Source organism: Eubalaena glacialis, chromosome 1 (genome assembly GCF_028564815.1).
Source record: "Eubalaena glacialis isolate mEubGla1 chromosome 1, mEubGla1.1.hap2.+ XY, whole genome shotgun sequence".
Lineage (NCBI taxonomy): Eukaryota > Metazoa > Chordata > Mammalia > Artiodactyla > Balaenidae > Eubalaena > Eubalaena glacialis.
Window position 1 is genome coordinate 179,323,043 of NC_083716.1, and position 20,092 is coordinate 179,343,134.

A 20,092-nucleotide genomic window follows, 5' to 3' on the forward strand; every position below is an offset into this window, starting at 1 on the left:
AAGCCAGATGCAAAAGAGCAAATATTGTATTGTCCCACTGCTATGAAGTACCTAGAACAAATTCATAGAGACAGAAAGTAGAATAGTGGTTACCAGGAACTGGGTGTTGGGGGAGAATGGGAACTTGTTTAATGGGTATGGAGTTTCAGTATGGATGATGAAAAAGTTCTGGAGATGAATAGTGGTGATGATAGCACAACAATGTGAATGTACTTAATGCCACTGCACTGTACACTTAAAAATGGCTAAAATGGTAAATTTTATATTATATATATTTTAATACAATAAAAAATAATAAGTCACATGGGGTTTTCCAGGTGTGCACATTTGTCAAAACTCAGGAAATGTACCTTTAATATTTATATTTTTCACTGCGTGTAAATGTTACATCTAAAGAAAAAAGAACTCAAAACAAATATTAAAATCTAGTTAATAATATGCATGCTGAAATATTTACGAAGAAGTGTATCAATGTCTGCAATTTACTTGAAATGTGTAAAAAAAATAAGACAGACTGATGTAAAGATAGACGGATAGATACATGAAAAGAAGTAGAGAAAGATGTTAATGGTAGAATACATGTGGTGGGTATATGGTGTGTTCACTGTAAAATTCTTTCAACTTTCCTGAATGTTTGAAATCTTTCATAATAAAATATTGGGAAGAAATGGGGAGTGGGGATAGGCCACTTATTCTCTCTGATATGCTCCTTATCTATTTTTAGCCCACAGGCATTTTATACCACATTGTAATGTAACAATACTTTTCAGAAAGCAAGAAACAGTCTGCTTATCTGGCAACATAAAGCAAACATGTTCCAGAATAATTTTTAAAGCTCTTTTTCCTTTATCCTGCCATGGATTCTCCTATCTATAAAAGAACCTGATCAAGACTTCAGCAGAACAAAGGCAAACCACAAGCCACTAACTGTGGAGTGAAGAAACCGTTGCTTACTTCACACTTTGATAAATAGTTTGTTTTCTTTTCTTTTTTTTTTTTTAAATTTATTTTTGGCTGTGTTGGGTCTTCTTTGCTGCGCGTGGACTTTTCTCTAGTTGCTGTTGTCTTCGTTGTGGTGCACGGGCTTCTCATTGCAGAGGCTTCTCTTGTAGTGGAGCACAGGCTCTAGGCACGTGGGCTTCAGTAGTTGTGGCTCGCGGGCTCTAGAGCGCAGGCTCAGTAGTTGTGGTGCACAGGCTTAGTTGCTCCACAGCATGTGGGATCTTCCCGGACCAGGGCTCGAACCCATGTCCCCTGCATTGGCGGGCGGATTCTTAACCACTGCGCCACCAGGGAAGCCCATAGTTTGCTTTCTTTTAACGAGGATGAGGGGGCACCTTCACTTTTTATCCTACCTGCTGTTTGACTTTTTTCAAAGAACATGTATTCATTTTATAACTTTGAAATAATATATTTTATGAATTTGATGTGTTTTAAAATTTTCCTAAAGAGTTCCTTTTTAATTTACTGAATGGAAACTAATAAAATTTCAAAACATTAATATGATAATTTTGTAATTTTTAAAACAACCAAGATTTCTTCATTAAAGGTTTTTCTATATGCATGTAGAATATTAAACGAAAACACTTGTGAAAAAGAAAGGAAGGAAAACTAGAGTTTTCCACATTATAGGAGAATAGGGCCTCCTGATGAAATTCTGACTAGAGCTAAATATAGAAACTATGGTTCTAGAAGTTACAGTTTCAAACAAGAAACTGTCTAAATATTTTAGATTAAATCACACAATAATGGTCCCTGAGATCTGCAATTAATGCACAAAATCATTTTGCTTTTCATTATACAGCCAGAACTTCAAAGTTTAAGCCACAATCTCACAAATAATGTTTGGCTAATGGCTTTTACTTTTAGACAACCCATCATGCTATTTATACTATACAATGCTGTTCTACATGGCTCTCCATAACAAGCACCTGTATCAAAACACTCCTGCTTATTTTACTATCTGTTGGAGGAAAGGGAGCGGGGAAGAAGAGAAAGGGGGCAGTTTACATGCTAAGAAAACATGGGGGATAAGGGCAGAGCATGGGGCCACATTTGACCACTCCCAAACCTCCTTTTCCGATACACTTAACTAAATCACTCAAACTTGTTTATGCTAGTTCTATTAACTGAGATTTGGTCTGGGGTAATTATAAACAATATCATGTGATTCTATTTCAAGTTATATATCTATAGGACTCATCATCAAAAAAGTATAATAGAATCAAGGAATACCTCTTGGAGCTGGAAAAAAGATGGACCAACTGAACTATTCTAACTTTTCATCATTGCCCTGGGTAAAGGGGTGGGAAACAGAACAATGGAGAAAAGATATTTTTTTAAATTAAGAGAACTAATCTTGTGTTATTGGGGAGGTCAATCAACCTCTCCGGGAGCTCATTTTCCTTAAACGTTAAATGAGGAAGGGTTGGCTACTTCGAATAAGTTAAACATTATCAAAGCCTCTGATTTTCTTAAAAGTATTAAAGAAACTTTAACAATGATATTTAACTTTTTTTTTAACATCTTTATTGGAGTATAATTGCTTTACAATGGTGTGTTAGTTTCTGCTTTATAACAAAGTGAATCAGTTATACATATACATATGTCCCCATACCTCTTCCCTCTTGTGTCTCCCTCCCTCCCACCCTCCCTATCCCACCCCCCTAGGTGGTCACAAAGCACCGAGCTGATCTCCCTGTGCTATGCGGCTGCTTCCCACTAGCTATCTATTTTACGTTTGGTAGTGTATATATGTCCATGCCACTCTCTCACTTTGTCCCAGCTTACCCTTCCCCCTCCCCGTATCCTCAAGTCCATTCTCTAGTAGGTCTGTGTCTTTATTCCCGTCTTGCCCCTAGGTTCTTCATAACCTTTTTGAAGTCATAGACCCTTTTGAAAAACCTGTGATTTCTCCCCAGAAAAATGCAGATACAAATTCACTCATTTCGCATTATATTTCAGCAAGTTCAGGAAACTCTGAAGACTATCCAAGAACGGGAGGTTAAGAATCACTGTGTTTCTAGGGCTTCCCTGGTGGCGCAGTGGATAAGAATCCGCCTGCCAATGCAGGGGACACGGGTTCGAGCCCTGGCCCGGTAAGATCCCACATGCTGCAGAGCAACTAAGCCCGTGCGCCACAACTACTGAGCCTGCGCTCTAGAGCCCGTGAGCCACAACTACTGAGCCCGCGTGCTGCAACAACTGAAGCCCAAGCACCTAGAGCCCGTGCACCGCAACAAAAGAAGCCACCACAATGAGAAGCGCGCGCACCGCAACGAAGAGTAGCCCCTGCTCACCGCAACTAGAAAAAGCCCATGCGCAGCAACGAAGACCCAACGCAGCCAAAAAATTAATTAATTAATTAATTAAAAAAAGAAAAAAGAATCACTGTTTCTAGAAAATTCCACCTTTCTCTGCTTTTAGAAATAATCTTTATGTTTCATAAACATATTTATCATATATTTATAATTTTTATGACCTAACTCTATGAATCAGATTTCCTACCCAATCTCAATCTGATTTATTCCAAGGAGAGAGGGGGAAAAAGGAAGTTTAAGATGTTTTTAAAATTTGAAATAGAACAGATTTACCTTTTCAAAAGAGAAACAGTTTTTGGTTTTTTTTTTTAAGTAAACACTATTCAACAGTATTAGATTCTTTACTAGCCAAACCCATTTTTGATCTATCCCACTCTGGCAACTTAAACACTTGATTCCACTAGACCACACTTTAACAACACAACTGATTCTGGCAGAACCACATGAAGCTTCAAATAAGATAGACAAGTAGGATGGATCAGAGCAGACGGTCACAAAAGGAAGCATCTGAAAAGATATGGATATCTGAAAGCAAGTCTCAGGCCAAATTAATGACAATAAATACTCTAAAAGTTTCTAAAAGAGCTTTAATAAATTTGAAGAAGGAATTCTGATTAAATATGATTAATTTTTATATGCCTTACTGTCTAATCGCTATTGAGAGACCCAATGACTGAATGGTCCACAGTAACTCAGCAGTTCATTTGACTTTTTTTTAAGAGACCTGGTACAAAATGTATACAAGTTCCCTGATATCTGCCATTGATAAATTATATAAAATCTTTCCAAGATATAAAGTACTCATAGTAAATTTCATGCACTGTGCTAGATTCTGTGAGAAAATACAAATGAATACAATAACCCAGGATTCAAAGAACTTAGAAACCAACACTTCTACTTTAACTATTACAACAGCCTTCTAAACGAATTTCACTGCACGCAAGTCTTGTCCTACTCTAACCTTCCATTTTTCTAAAATCTGATCATATTTGTAATAACAGAAATAAGGTTTAAAGACTTAAAACTAGTTTTGCCTAGTTTTTCAAAGTTTTTCACACAAGCACCTCTACAGGTAGGATAAAGAAACTGGGCCCTTGGAGGCCTGGGGCTGTAGCTTGGAACTCACAAAGCAAGGCATATAAATATTCCATTCCCTCCATAATACAGTCATACTTGATTTTAATATAAAAATGCTGTTTCCCCTTGATTTGAGTAAACTGACACTCTAGTAAGATGCACCTTGTAACTTCTGTGACTGCACACGTGTATACACTGCCAGGCTAAAAATACCTCCAAGTCTGAGAGTCACAAGCCTACAGGATACAGTCAAAGCTTAGCACATGAGGTCCCCAGCTGCACTCCAACCACTACTCTGACAACAACAAAGTAATGCCACAGCCCCACCAAAGTACTTATAACACAACCTCCTCAATGTGTATGCAGCAGAGACATGCAAGTGGCCTTTGATGTTTCGTGCCACTGTTGTTCCCTTTCCTGGAATTCTCCTCCCTATTTGTCCAACCACCAGCAAGCTCCTTTTTGTCTTGCCAGATTTCACTCAAGCATCACTTCTTCTAAGATGCTCTCCTGACCACCCAAAACAGAGTTAACCATGCTTTCTTGGGTGTCCTTTGTATGTTTCATATGGTTCTACTATAACACCTTATTCCCAAAGTGTTACTTTTTTTTCTTTGTTTACTCATCCTCTTTCTCACTAAGCCATGATCTTCTTCTTATGGTCAGGAACCTCATTTAATTTGTTTGTATTTCTAACGTCCAACAGTGCCTGGCAAATGGTGGTTGTTCAATAAATATTTGTCAGATAAATGAGTACACAGATTAATGAATAAATACCACTCTCTAAATTCTTCCCTGATTTATTTTTCTTCATAGCAGTTATAACCACTTAACATTATAATTTACTTTTAAATTTTGTTTATTGGTTTTCTGTGATTTATTCACTGATGGAATTCTAGTACTTAGAACACTGCCTAAAATATAGTAGGTACTCAATATTTACTGAATGAATGAATGAATGAAAGACACTTAGTTACCTGAAAACCATTCTGCTCAGATTATTCAATATAAAATACGGCTTTTGCACGTAATTTTTTTTCAAAAAAAGAAAAAAAAGAAAGAAATGCTAGTATGTTTGATAATGGCACTAAATAACAGTTTTTATAAACTTCTAAGAAAAGATATGGTTTATTAATATTAAAATTCCAGATGGTCATGGGTAAATTCATGGTTTTCCTATTTTTTAATATAATATGGAAGAACATTAGTTTTTAAAAAGTGCATAAAGGTTCTTACCCATCCTTGGTTTGATCAGCTACTCCTGCCAAGAGCTGCACAATCTTCGGATTGCTATTTGGATCATTATACAGTCCAAGGTAGCGCTGGACAAAGTCTTCCGGGGTCATGTAATGTTCTCCATTGACCTCAGTACTGGCATACTAAAAAATAAATAAATAATGTATACTTAAAATTGAAAGTATTCAATATCATTTTGTAGCCAACAAATGTTTTCTGAAAAGGGAAATTAAAGGCCAGTATCATAATCAAAATAAGAATAATAAATGCAGATTTTTCTCTGGATAGTCAAAAAACAAACACCCAGAGCCTGAGTTAAGAACATCAGTAAGGTACTGATACATGCTACAATATGGATGAACCTTGAAAACATTATAAGGTAAAGAAACCACACAAAAGGCCACATACCACATGATCCCATTTATATGAAATGTCCACAACAGACAAATTCAGAGCTTCAGAGAAAAGAGTAGTTGCCAGGAACTAGGAGGAGGGGTGAATGGAGAGTAACCACTTTACGTAGGGGGTTTTTCTTTGGGGGTGATAAAAATGTTCTGGAATTAGATAGTGGTGATAGTCATACAACATTGTAAATAAACTAAAAAACACTGACTTGCATACTTTAAAATGGTAAATTTTATGTAATGACTTCTATGTCAATCAAATGTATGTGTAGATATATATGAAAAAATATGAGAAAGACGAAGAAAGGTGAAAGGGCAGCCAAGTGAGCAAGATGGAAAGCGAGAAGATAACATCTGGAGACTTCCTGCCTGCAAGAGTCGGGGGGTGGGGATGGGGACACAACCTGCCAAACCTTGAATGACAACAGCATAGCAAACAAGACCTGCCATCATAGGTACTCATTCTAAGTTCCAGGAGCGAGAAAAAACAAAAACATTCTGCCTTTTACATCAATAATTTTAGAGAATAAAATAATAATAATACCTGCCTATCATATAAATGCCTCTTTATACATTCAGGGTTTTATGTACTATGGTGTGACCAAACATGAACAACCAAAGCCTTCATCTTTGGGTTGTAGTTGATCAATTTAGCTACTTCAGTCAACTATCAAAGTAGTAACATCAGAAAATTTGCCAGAATTGAGGAATACAAGGGCCCACTAGTGCCAAGCACAATAAATTCAAACAAACAAAACAAAAACCCACACCAGAGCCTGGCCCATCATCATAAAATTGCAGAACATCAGGAAAAAGAGAAAATCTTAAAAGTTTTCAGAGAGAAAAAATAGGTCATATATAAAGAATTATGAATCATGGGCCTCAATGTTTCCCAACAGAAACAGTAGAAGCTTGAAGACATTGCAGTAAGGCACTGAAAATTCTAAGAGAAATGATTTCTAACCTAGAATTCTAAACTGATTCAAACTTTCAACCAATTGTTAAGAGTAGGTTAAAAGTACTTTGAGATATCCAGGTTCTCAAGATTTTTTTTTCTTCCTTTATGTACCCTTTCTCAGGAAGCTATAAGATAATTCGCTCCATCAAAAAGAGAGCATGAACCAAGTAAGAGAAAGACAGGGGATCCAGGAAACAGATAATCAAACCCAGTAAAGTGGCCAAGGGAAATCCCAGTACAACATTTGTGCTGGCGGTCTCTGGAGTGCCTTTCCTGGCTGGGGCAGACAGAGGGCTCCAAGAGGGCAAGCCACTAGGGAAACTGGAATGTCAGGGTATCCAAGGCATTTGGCACGTGGAAAATAACATAGGGAGGAGCTTAAATCTTTACGCAAATGCCCTCCTCTCAACGAGACCTACTCTTCATCAGCCTATTTTGCATCACCACCCATGCCTATATCATATTCCCAATTCCCCCAGGGTGCTCTGCTTTTTTTCCCCCTGGCACCTATCACCTTCTAACATACTATATATTTTACTTCTTTATTATGTTTACTGTATCTCCCAACTAGAATGTAAATAACACAAAAGAAGGAATTTTTGTCTAGTTTGTTCTCTGATGTATCCCCAAGCACCAAGAATAATACCTGGCACATGGAGGGCACTCAGTAAACATTTGTTAATGAATTAGTACTAGGTACACAAATCACTAAGTAAATGAAAAGTTAGGTAATTTTTAACTCTATAAAAAAATTAAATTATGAATAAGTACTTCTTTTGTGTAAAAATAGAAAATATTATAATACATGACTTGGCTGAAAATAAACAGAACTTAGTCATAATAATGTAGATACCAAATATTAATTTAATAACAATTACAAATATGCTCATAAGAATGGAGGTAGAAGAATGGGGGAGGAAGTAGTATAAAGAAGCTAAGTCCTCAACTGCTATAGAAGAAAGTCAATAGTGTCTAGATACAGCAGTATAGAAGTATGAAGGGAAATATCAAAATGAATAGCTAGAAAAGTTACAAGAGGTTGCTTCTAGGAAACAAGACGAGGATGAGAAGGATAAGAGCAAAGGACTGTTGGTCTGCTGTCTGGTTAAGCATTTCAAATGTCCTCATTTGTGAATCTGTCTAAACCAAGCCACTAGCTCTTTCAATAAGGAGAGAATTAAATTTTTAAATGTTTCCTTTGTTGTACTCTGAAAAATACCATAGAGGCTATCACAACAAATGCTCTATCAGCCTGCACAAGAAGCAGCCCAAAGGTGGACACATTTTTACTAGCTGGTACTACCAAAAGCACCTAACTAATATCACCCCAAAATAAAGTCATGTTCTCTCTACATGCTATAAAAGTCATTCCTGAAAGGGTCCTGGGTTTATATCCTGGCTCTACCACTAACTCGCTGTGAGTCCTTCAACGATGCCATTCTCCTCCCAGGCCTCTAGATATAACACACATTTATAAAATGAAAACTAAATAATCTTTGAATTTTAAAACAATACACATGCAAACATAGGATAAAGAAAAAATAAACTGAATGGCATTGATAGTGATAGTGAGTGGATTCTACTAATTCTAATCAACTGCTTCTTCTCCTCCTTGAAGTTCTTCAATGTATAGCATAACATTGTTATGCTATACATTGACATGTATACCCTGACATGTTTACCAAGATACGAAAACCACCAGAGTTAAGGACAGGCAGGAGTGGGGAAAGGCACAATGTCAGGGAGACTACTGCAACTGGAAAGAGGGATCAATACAAGGAAGTATAAAAATAGAATTTTAAGAGACTGACAAGTCAACAACTAACTAGAATGAGGGCCAAAGGTATGAGAAACATACACTGGGAACCAAAAAGAATGATTCATTTTGCGGATAGGTGGGAAGGGATTGGTGGGAGGGAAAAGAAAATAATGTTTAGAATAGGCCTTGAAAGTAAAATTTAATTTCAACTGCAAATGGAGAGAAAGGGTATTTCAGGCTTAAAAAAAAAAAAAAAAAAAAAAGCAAACAAATACAGAAATTTAAAAAATATATTTATTTCTTTTTGGGGGGAGGAGGAGTTAGTTGGAGAAAGAAATGGTAACAAAGAGAGGGTATACAAAGATATGTAGAAGAAAGTGAAGCTGAAAGGCAGTTTGAGACCAGATAGTGGAAGACTTGGAATGCTAAACTGAATAGTCTGTCTGTACTTTATCCTGGCCATGGGAAGCCACTGAAAATTTTACGACAGGAGAGAGACATGATCTGACCTGTGCTCTCTCTGGAGGCAATGTAAAAGATGGACTGGAGAAGAGAGAAACTGACTGGGGGCAGGGAGACCAAGCAGTGGCTACTGCAACGATCCAGGTAAAAGAGATTGAGGCCTGAACCAAGGCAATGGGAGTGAAAATGAAAAACAATGGGGACTTGCACCCACTGCTAGCGGCTTTTTGTTTTATTTATGATTTTAATACTGTCAATTCATACCATTCAAAATTCAAAAGGATATACAGTGAAAAGTCTTCCTCCCACCTCTGTCCCCAGTCACTCAATTCCTCACTCCAGGGGCAATCAATTTCTTGCATATGCTTCCAGAGATGTTTTGTGCATAAACAAGTAAATTTTATATATAAGATATATATATATGCCAATATATATACATACAAATATGTATGTATGAATATTCTTATCCACTTCTTTTCTACACAAATGATAACATACTGTTTACATTGTTCTAGACACCTTGCTTTTTCAAATTCAGTCCTTTTTAAAAAGTGATTTAGGGACTTCCCTGGTGGCACAGTGGATAAGACTCCGCGCTCCCAATGCAGGAGGCCCGGGTTTGATCCCTGGTCAGGGAACTAGATCCCACATGCACACCACAACTAAGAGTTCACATGCCGCAACTAAGAAGCCAGCAAGATGCAACTAAGGAGCCCACCTGCTGCAACTAAGACTCAGCACAACCGAATAAATAAATAAATATATATTTTAAAAAAAAAAAAAAAGTGATTTAGGGCTTCCCTGGTGGTGCAGTGGTTAAGAATCCGCCTGCCAATGCAGGGGACATGGGTTCGAGCCCTGGCCCAGGAAGATCCCACATGCTGCGGAGCAACTAAGCCCGTGTGCCACAACTACTGAGCTTGCGCTCTAGAGCCTGCGAGCCACAACTACTGAGCCCACGTGCCACAACTACTGAAGCCTGTGCACCTAGAGCCCGTGCTCCGCAACAAGAGAAGCCACGACAATGAGAAGTCCGCTCACCACAACTAGAGAAAGCCTGTGCGCAGCAGTGAAGACCCAACACAGCCATAAATAAATAAATAAATAAATAAATAAATTTTTAAAAAGTGATTTAGCAATATATATGTACATACACACAAATATACATACATGTCATATATAAAGAACCATAGATATGCTCATATTCTTTGACAAAGAATCCTGGGCCAACTTTTAAGAGAAATTTAAAAGAATTAAGAACTTTTAAATATAAAATAAGAAAATACAAGAGATGGGTTATGGTGATCTTTGTTCTCTCACTTCACAATTTGAGTGTTGCTTTCTTTAATTAGCAGATGTCAATTTTCAAAAGAAACAATATGAAAACATTTCAGAGTTAGTATTAACAAAATACAGCAACTAATTGTTCATTTCTTTTGTCACCGAGGTGTCTAATATCTGATACTAATACCTGAATTTGATTGCCAGGACTATCACCACTATATACACAGAACACACACACACACACACACACACACACACACACACAGAATGTATACTGTACTTACTGAATCACCAGGATTTCACAACATTCTTGACTTTAAAACTATCAGGAAATAGAGCAGCCTTAGCACAAATCACCAAGGACACAGTGGCCAACAAGGAAAACAAATGCTTTTGTTGACATGTACTTGGAACAGGCTTTGCCAGTATCTTAGGTTATAAATGATGCCAGAGAATCACTTACCCTGAGGTATTTTGCTAGTGTTTTCCCCAACTCTCCTAGTCTATTTTAACTTGATTTTAACTGAAAGATAAAGTGCATAGCTCAGAGGAAAAAAACACAAGTCTTCTCATCTACAAGGAGTCAGTACTTGACTTCTGCAGGAGACAGTTAACTAATTAACTCATTAAATTAGAGACAATTACTTGGCAATGTCAGTGAGCCTGCTGCCTGAACAGACAAAACAGAAGAGGGAATTTAGAACTGAAACTAGAATCTACCCACGGTCAGTCAGGAGACTAAAACATTTTAGGTATTATGTTAACAAAGAAAAGCAGGTACCTCAAAAACAGGTGATACATTTAAACCAAAAAGTATTTTTTAAAAGAAGACTGACCTGTTTATTTTAAATAACTTCATTGCTTTCAACACTTATTTTAATTGACTGGATAATAATGTTTAAACAGACCAAAAAAAGGAAACAAGGCCTAAAGTAACACAAACAGCTAGAAATAGGAAAAGGTTAAGTGGCCTTATTGAGACCTCTTTCTGCTAACCAAAATGACTTGCATGTTTACACTAAAAATGATAAAAAGCAATTTAAAAAAAGTTTTGGATCTCCTAGGCTAACACTTATGCTAAAATTTTAATATATTAAAGTAATTTAGTAGTTTCACAATATCATTTTTTTATTTTTTTTTAAGTTTTTTTAAAATTAATTAATTTATTTATTTTTGGCTGTGTTGGGTCTTCATTGCTGCAGGCAGGCTTTCTCTAGTTGCGGTGCGCGGGCTTCTCACTGAGGTGGCTTCTCTTGTTGCAGAGCACGGGCTCTAGGTGCACGGGCTTCAGTAGTTGTGGCGTGTGGGCTCAGCAGTTGTGGCTCACCGGCTTAGTTGCTCCGTGGCATGTGGGATCCTCCCGGACCAGGGATCGAACCCATGCCCCCTGCATTGGCAGGCGGATTCTTAACCACTGTGCCACCAGGGAAGTCCCACAATATCATTCCTATTTTGTTCCTATCATTTCAAAGACTGAACTAAAATGACTTTAAATGAAATTAACCAAATATTATATCCATACTCCAAATAACTTTAGAGTTAATCATTTGTCATTTCAAATATGTTTCTTAAGCAGTCATAAATCCCTCTTGGGCAAGAAGTCAAGGACACACAAAAGACATAGACAAGAAGTAGCTGACAGTATCTGAATAAAAATAGGTAGACTATTCTCTCGATTAAACTTTTTCCTAACCTAACGCAAGTATTTTAATGTAAAAGTGCACATAGCTTTGACATTTCCAGAAATATTTGAATTTACTTTGAGTATAGTTCATGTGTTTGAAAAAGCCTTGACATTCTGAAGCTTGAGAAAGAAAATGAATCTTAATGAAAAATTAGAATCTTTATACATTTAATCAAAATTATTGCTGATAAAAGACAGTAGGGTTTCATATACAGATTTATGTTGTACTTGCACTGAACTACCTCTAGCACCAAATGATAAGATCATGTTATCTAGAAATGTTTTGCCTATCAAGCCTACAGATCAACACATCAAGACCTCACTTGACTGTAGTAAATTGGATAACAGTAACTCCTTTGCAATTTACCAAATTTAACCTTAAGTAACCTTTAAGAATGTATGCAACCTACATCACAGGTTAACTATAAAGTAGACTTTACAAAGAGTCTATACACAACCCTAAATTTCCATTGAGTAAGGAAAAAAAAAAGGTTAACTTAAAATTCAATGACATGAATGAGTAAACCCAAATAGTCTAAATGATATTAAATTACCTGTTTAAATGGTTTAAGTTCAAAAACAGATTTTATTTGATGTTTGATATTTCTAAAAGATTTTCCAGAGATTATAAAGGAAAATTCTGACAGGCTGTGACTAGAAAGTTGGTTACTTTTTAAAAAATTATACAGTGTGTCAAGATAAAGGATTTTCTTTTTTCAGTAATACCAAAACAAGGTAATATATCTAGAAGCACTACTTATTAAGCCGAAAATCTGCTTAAATCAAATCTTTCAGGTTACTTTGTTTTCACTTGTAAAACATTTATCAAGCACCAACTTTGTGCTGGGCATTAGGCCTGGTACTAGGGATGTAGAGATCAAAAAAACTTAGCTCCAGCCCTCAAGTTGCTCAGAGAGGATGGCATGATGGACACTGAAACTAAGGTCAGAAAACAGGAACTAAGTCTGGGTCGTAACTAGTAGAGATTTCTTGAGCAAACACATAGCTTCTCAGAGTTTCTTTAACAAGAAGTTACAGAAAGATAGATATTTTTGTAAGGGAGAAAATGAGATCTTGAACACCAAAGTACTTCGAAATTGTAAAGCTAATGCATATTGACATAGTTATTCTAAAATGCTTAGAAAACACAGAAAAGCAGAGGATCCCAGTTTCCCTCCTTGTGTATTGAATTTTTCTGCTTCTGCTCGAACATGAAGGAGTTACTCTTCTAACTCCTCACCTTTATCCAAACCAAGGTTTCTTTGGGGTTGACTTCCACTATTCTTGGGTTTACCAGAAAATCAGTCCTGACTGGTCTAGGCAGCTTCATCTCTGCTCAGCCAACATGTGGCTGTAACATGAGTCAAAACACACTGTTCCTCCATGACTTTGCTCCAATTAAGATACACTGACATTTTCAGATCTTAACATCCTTGCGATTTCAGTAATTCTCAAACGACAACGTCACAAAGTTCAGTAACTACAAATATCACGTAGAGCATTTCCCATATAGAAAAACGAATTACATGAACAGTGGAGGAGAAAGACAGGTTCCAAGGCAAGAGCTGAGCATATGAAGCTAATCCTCTTGCTGTCCTTCACTATTATTACTCCTCTTACTCCTAATGGAAGCCAAATTTAGTCAGGAATGCATGCCCTTTCACTACACAAGCACTCTATGCAACAAGCAAAGACCGCAACAGATCCAACAACACAAACCCTGTTACAATGGTACAATGTGGAATTCATCTATCATAAATAATATTTTAATGAGAAAAAATAATTTTTAACACATATGGTCACATAAATTTTAACTACTCTATTGAGCCGCATTAATTTTTTTAAACAGAGATTTTAATTAGTGACAAAATTTTTCTGATATTTACTAAAATCTACAAATGCATTAGGAAAAGGCAGTTTTATACATCTAATTAGCACTTTCAGTTGCATATTTCACGTATACTAGAAACAAAACCTTCTATTTAATTTTGCAAAGAAAATTCTCCAGAAGTCTGCCTTTCTCACTCTGATTGCTTCATGAAATACTATTCTCTTTTTGCTTTAATATATGTATTTTTTACTGTCCATTACAGCAAGTCCTACTGTCAGCTACTAAACAATGCAATTTCTAACAGAATGAGGAGGTGTAAGACTCTCCTTAATCACTGAAATCAACTAAAGCTACCATAATAAACTAAGTCTATCAAAACAACCCCTAAAAATGGCCGAAAACCTTGGAAATAAAATAATGACCCCAGACAAGTCAATAACTGGAACTAGAATGCTTCTCAGGGCAGATTAAGTTGAATAATTAATTTGCATTGTTTTTAAAATAAATACTTCAATCTCTTGGTCTAAGTAACCATGGGAACATACAAGGAGCGTATATACTTATAAGCCGGGGCAAATCACGTTTGACAATCAAGGTGCAGCTCCTAGGAGTACAGAATGCTTTACTGTTGGTAAGCCTTGATTAAATAGCAAGATTTTTGCCATGGAGAAAGAAGGCCCTTTATCCTGGTAGGGAGCAAAGACAGATCAACAAAATGCAATGTAGGAACCTGGCTTGGGTCCTGATTTTAAAAAAGCAACTTTAAAAAAATCAAACAAGGGACTTCCCTGGTGGCGCAGTGGTTAAGAATCTGCCTGCCAATGCAAGGGACACGGATCCGAGCCCTGGTCCGGGAAGATCCCACATGCTGTGGAGCAACTAAGCCCGTGTGCCACAACTACTGAGCTTGCGCTCTAGAGCCTACAAGCCACAACTACTGAAGCCTGTGTGCCACAACTACTGAAGCCCGCTCACCTAGAGCCCATGTTCTGCAACAAGAGAAGCCACTGCAATTAGAAGCCCGCACACTGCAACAAAGAGCAGCCTCCGCTCGCCACAACTAGAGAAAGCCAGCGCATCAGCAATGAAGACCCAATGCAGCCAAAAATAAAAATTAAAAAAAAAAAAGTTACCTTTAAAAAGAAAAAATGAAACAAGCATGGAAATTTCAACAGTGAATGGAAATCCATGTGGTTAAGGAAAAATTTTAGGTGTGACAACGTATTGTGGTTTGGTTGGTTTTTCAGAGTCATCATCTTTTAGAGACAGACACTAAAGTATTTATGCATGCAGTGATAGGATGTCTGGGAATTGCTTCAGAATAATCCAGTGCAGCTGCAATATAGATGAAGCAAAATTAGCTATGATAGTTGGTGAAGATCAGTGATGGGTACATAGCAATTCATTATGCTACCTTCTTTAAATTCATATATGTTTGAAATTTTCCATAATAAAAAAGGCTTTTTAAAAGGTTACAAAAAAACAATGAGATGATTATACACTTACTACCATACCTGTATTGCCATACAATACTACGTAAAAAAGGCATGTTGTATTAACATACATAAAGCAAGTCTCTTCCATTTACCATACAACCTTGAGGAGGTTGCTTAACTGTTCTGGGGCTCAGTTTTCTCATCTATAAAATGGGAATATTAATGGCACCTACCTTATAGAGTTGTTCTGAGGATTGCATATGATTTGTATAAAACACTTAAAACAGTGCCTAAGACATAATAGTAAGCAAACAATAGCACAGTTCTAGAAGCCCAATACTGGCCATGGCACTGGTTTCAGTGAACGATGTTTCAGAAATTTCAGCAGCACTAAGTAAAAGAGAGCTGGACAGAACAGGGAGATGATGATTTTTTTTAAATTACACACATAAAGAATGAATTACAAGTCTCTCTTTCACATCTGTGTCTTGGTATTTCTTGGTTGGACTATTTTTCCTTCTCTGATTCAGAAAGAGCAACTGAAGGTTCAAAAGAAAACTGCATATATCTTCCACAGTCTCCCAGTCTTAGACCATGGCTCTACCCCTTCTCAGAACCTACAGACTGGTGAGAAATTACCTCTTACGGTGGTATTTCTGAATGTGGGGATTTGTGAAGATCTTCAGATGTATATCTCAAGAATGTGAGTAGGACTGCCCTGGCGGTGCAGTGGTTAAGAATCCGCCTGCCAATGCAGGGGACATGGGTTCGAGCCCTGGTCCGGGAAGATCCCACAGGCCACGGAGCAACTAAGCCTGTGCACTACAACTCCTGAAGCCAGCGCACCTAGAGCATGTGCTCCGCCACAAAAAGAAGCCACCGCAATGAGAAGCCTGCACACCACAACGAAGAGTAGTCCCCGCTCACCGCAACTAGAGAAAAGCCCGCGCACAGCAATGAAGACCCAACACATCCAAAAAAAAAAGAATGTGAGTAATTAACTGATTAAATGTACATAATCATAAACACTTATTAGCATCTTAGTCACTTTATAGGTCCAGCACAGTTACCTGGGGAACACAAGGGACTGAGATCCTTTTCAGGAAAGAAAAGTCCTCACCTCAGAAGAAAAGGAAGGGGACAAAGAACTAAGCTTTACTAGATTCTCCATGTGTCAGGCACTATTTACACATTACCTTATTTATCTTTATAACATCCCTACATGCTAGATATTGTTACTCTTTCTTAGACAGATGAGGAAACAGACTCCAAAAGTAATGTAAACACCTAAGGTCATATAGCAAAAAGGGATCAAATAAGGATTCAAGTTCTGGTTAGATTACAAAGCCCATGTAGGTTCCAGCTACACTCTGTTGCCTCCTGAATGAAAAGGAGTCAACCAAGGCCCAGCTCAAGATATTCTAAGAATGCTGTGGACAGGAGGAAATTAAACTGAAAGAATCACAGTCTACTCAAGGCAGTCATCCACGAGAAAGTACAGAAATGTATGAGAAAGCTTACATTTCAATACGATCTATCTAAATACAATGTATTTAAAATATAAATTGAATCATTCCACTTCCAAAGTGAAGGACCTTCAGCGGTTTCCACGACACTCTATAAGAAGAATCCAAACTCTTCTTCATGGCCTACAAACAAGGCCCTGCTTGGTGTGGCTCCTTCAGCCTCATCTCTTACTGGCCACGCACCCCCTCACTCACTGATGCTTCAGGCACATTGGCCTCATTTTTGTTTGTTGAACATACCAAACCCTATCAACATCTAGGCCCTTGTACTTGCGGAACTCTCTATACCTACCTTTCAGTTCTCAGCCCTAATATCACTTCCTCAGGGGCCTTCACTAGCCACCATCTTGAAAAACAATCACCTTTTCCATCATTCCATTTATTGGACTTGTCACAATCTGTAGTTGGTTTTTATTTGTTTGTTTGTTTCTCAGTGTGTGGGCTTTGTTATTGTCTGTCTCACCCCTACCTAGAATGTGAGGTCCTACCTTCACTAAACTCCTCTATCTTATCTACAAAGGTAGAACCACACATATGCCTAGCCTATCACATAGAAGACAATTAAAAATGTATTGATTGGTAGTAGAACATAGATGGCATTTAATAACACATTTCTTCATCTTTTCAATTATTTTTAATCTGTCTAGTTGATTCAAGGATAAAGTCTTCACTATGTTGCTAGTATGCCCTTAATGCCTAACACTTTTTTATTAATGAGAACTCTACATAGTTTACGGCAAATACTTTATAAACTAAAGATAAAGGTTATCATCTTCAATTCCTATAGTCTGAAAAACTGGTGAAAACCTGTTAATCGGTGTGGCTAAGAAAACTATATATCCCCTTCTGTGTGTCTCTTACTGGGTTCTACAACCCAATTTACACTGCGAAGTCCTTTTTTAACTTCAGGTTCTGAATTACTAAGTTCTTACTTTTTAAATTATTCACTTGCTCAAAATTTAATACATATACATTGAAATTTTGTTTTTATTTCCCCCGAATTCTTTCCCCAACCAAGTTAACATTATCTATCCTTCCATACCTTTCTTAATGCCCATTAAATCATATCAAACATATGTTTAAATATACATACAACATATATGAAGTAATGTTTAGAAAAGTAGAATCATTCTACATAAACTTTTTTACATCTTTCTATCCTCATTTATAGTACATTGGAAATCCCTCTAAATCAGCTGGAATAAGCCTAACTCATTCTTTCTCGTATCTGCATAATTTTCCATGTTATGGCTATTTCATAATTTTTCTACCGCTTCCCTTTGATAGCATTTATTTTGTCCCCCCCCTTTTTTTTTTCTATTTTTTGAGGGACAATTGAGTGCTGCCACTAACAACCTTGTACATATATACTCTTATGAGTATTTTTATTTCTCTGGGATAAATATCCCAAAAGTAGGATTGCTTGTTTAAGTGGTATCTTTTTATTTTAAACCATTGCCAACTGCTTTGCAAAGAGTCTTTGTTTCCACAAATGCAGTATGAGAGCACCTTTCTTCTCCACATTTGGCCTCAGTAGATGTTATCATCTTTCAATACTTGATAATCTTATTAGAACTGTAATATTGTGGTACACATTCTACACTTTGGAAAACATAGTCCTAACTCATATTTCGACAAAATAGAAAAGTCTCCTGCCAAAAGCCCTGCTTAATTCCCTTCTCAGCCACAGGTTACTGCCAAAAGTAAATAAATATGTAATATGTAAACAAATATTTACTGAATGAAGGACATTTCTTTCAATCAAAAATTTATATGTTATCATAAAAACCCTAAGGAAGAATCACTCTTTGCTTTACATTAGCAGCAGCATCTTCTATACCTACTTTCTAATGTAAAATAAACAAGATAGAAAAAATGCATTTTCATAATTTTATATGGGATATGATCTTCATTGTTACATTGGTGATAATAAAAAAAAAGGACAGGATCAAAATAATATTTGGTTTCTACATTGCGATACATTTTTGGTCTAGCATATACAACGGTACAGTCTCAACATGTATTGCTTTTATCATAGAATACATTGGTAAATGAACAACAGAAAATCTATCAACTAAAAAACAGACAGAGGGCTTCCCTGGTGGTGCAGTGGTTAAGAATCCGCTTGCCATTGCAGGGGACACGGGTTCGAGCCCTGGTCCGGGAAGATCCCACGTGCTGCGGAGCAAGCCTGTGTGCCACAACTACTGAGCCTGCGCTCTAGAGCCCACGAGCCACAACTACAGAGCCCACGTGCCACAACTACTGAGCCCGCGCACCTAGAGCCCACGAGCCACAACTACTGAGCCCACGTGCCACAACTACTGAGCCCGCGCACCTACAGCCCGTGCTCCGCAACAAGAGAAGCCACCGCAATGAGAAGCCCGCGCAACACAATGAAGAGTAGCCCCCGCTCGCCACAACTAGAGAAAGCCCATGCACAGCAACGAAGATCCAACGCAGCCAAAAGTAAATAAAATAAAATAAATAAATTTATAAAAAAAAAAAAAAAAGACAGAGATCTTGAGAAATCATTCACTTAAAACAGTTTTTTGGTTTGGTTTGGTTTGGTTTTTTCGGCCCCACCGCGCAGCTTGCAGGATCTTAGTTCCCAACCAGGGATTGAACCGGGGGCCACAGCAGTGAAAGCGCCAAGTCCTAACCACTGGACAGCCAGGGAAGTCCCTTAAAACAGTTTTTTGATAAACCTACTTTGCCACAAAGCACAGACCAAACCAGATTAACTCTTCATTTTGAAATTCATCAGGCTTATAACAAACAGCCTGTGACATTCCTGTTGTCCTCACCTCACCTCCCTCTTCATTGCTTCTATTGTCTCCTTTTGCTACTGTATACCTCTGATGTAGCAAATTTGGGTCAATGATAGTGTGTGGGTGAGAGAGGTAAAAGAAGGCATAAATCAAGAAATGACAGTTGTAAGGGTAGCAACAGTAAAATATTAGCTTGACAGCTGGCTGTAAAATTATAGCAGTCTAACACATAAGAATTCATAGCTTTGCTCCAATTTTATGAACTTGGGTGGCAGGAAAAAGCAGAATCCTAGTGAATATTATTGTTCTTTTTTAATTAATAGAAAACATAGCTCATCAAAATT

The 20,092-nt window shown here is 37.3% G+C and overlaps 1 protein-coding gene across 3 annotated transcripts in view; it reads right to left on the reverse strand.

Annotated features, from left to right (window-relative positions):
• The window catches only part of SLC25A12 (solute carrier family 25 member 12), a 183,961-nt gene that overhangs the window by 65,199 nt on the left and 98,670 nt on the right, over window positions 1–20,092 (reverse strand). For all 3 annotated transcript variants that reach the window (XM_061184870.1, XM_061184879.1, XM_061184890.1), the window contains exon 3: window positions 5,634–5,776. In XM_061184870.1, the coding sequence (XP_061040853.1) occupies window positions 5,634–5,776 (143 nt within the window). The remainder of the gene's footprint in view (window positions 1–5,633; window positions 5,777–20,092) is intronic.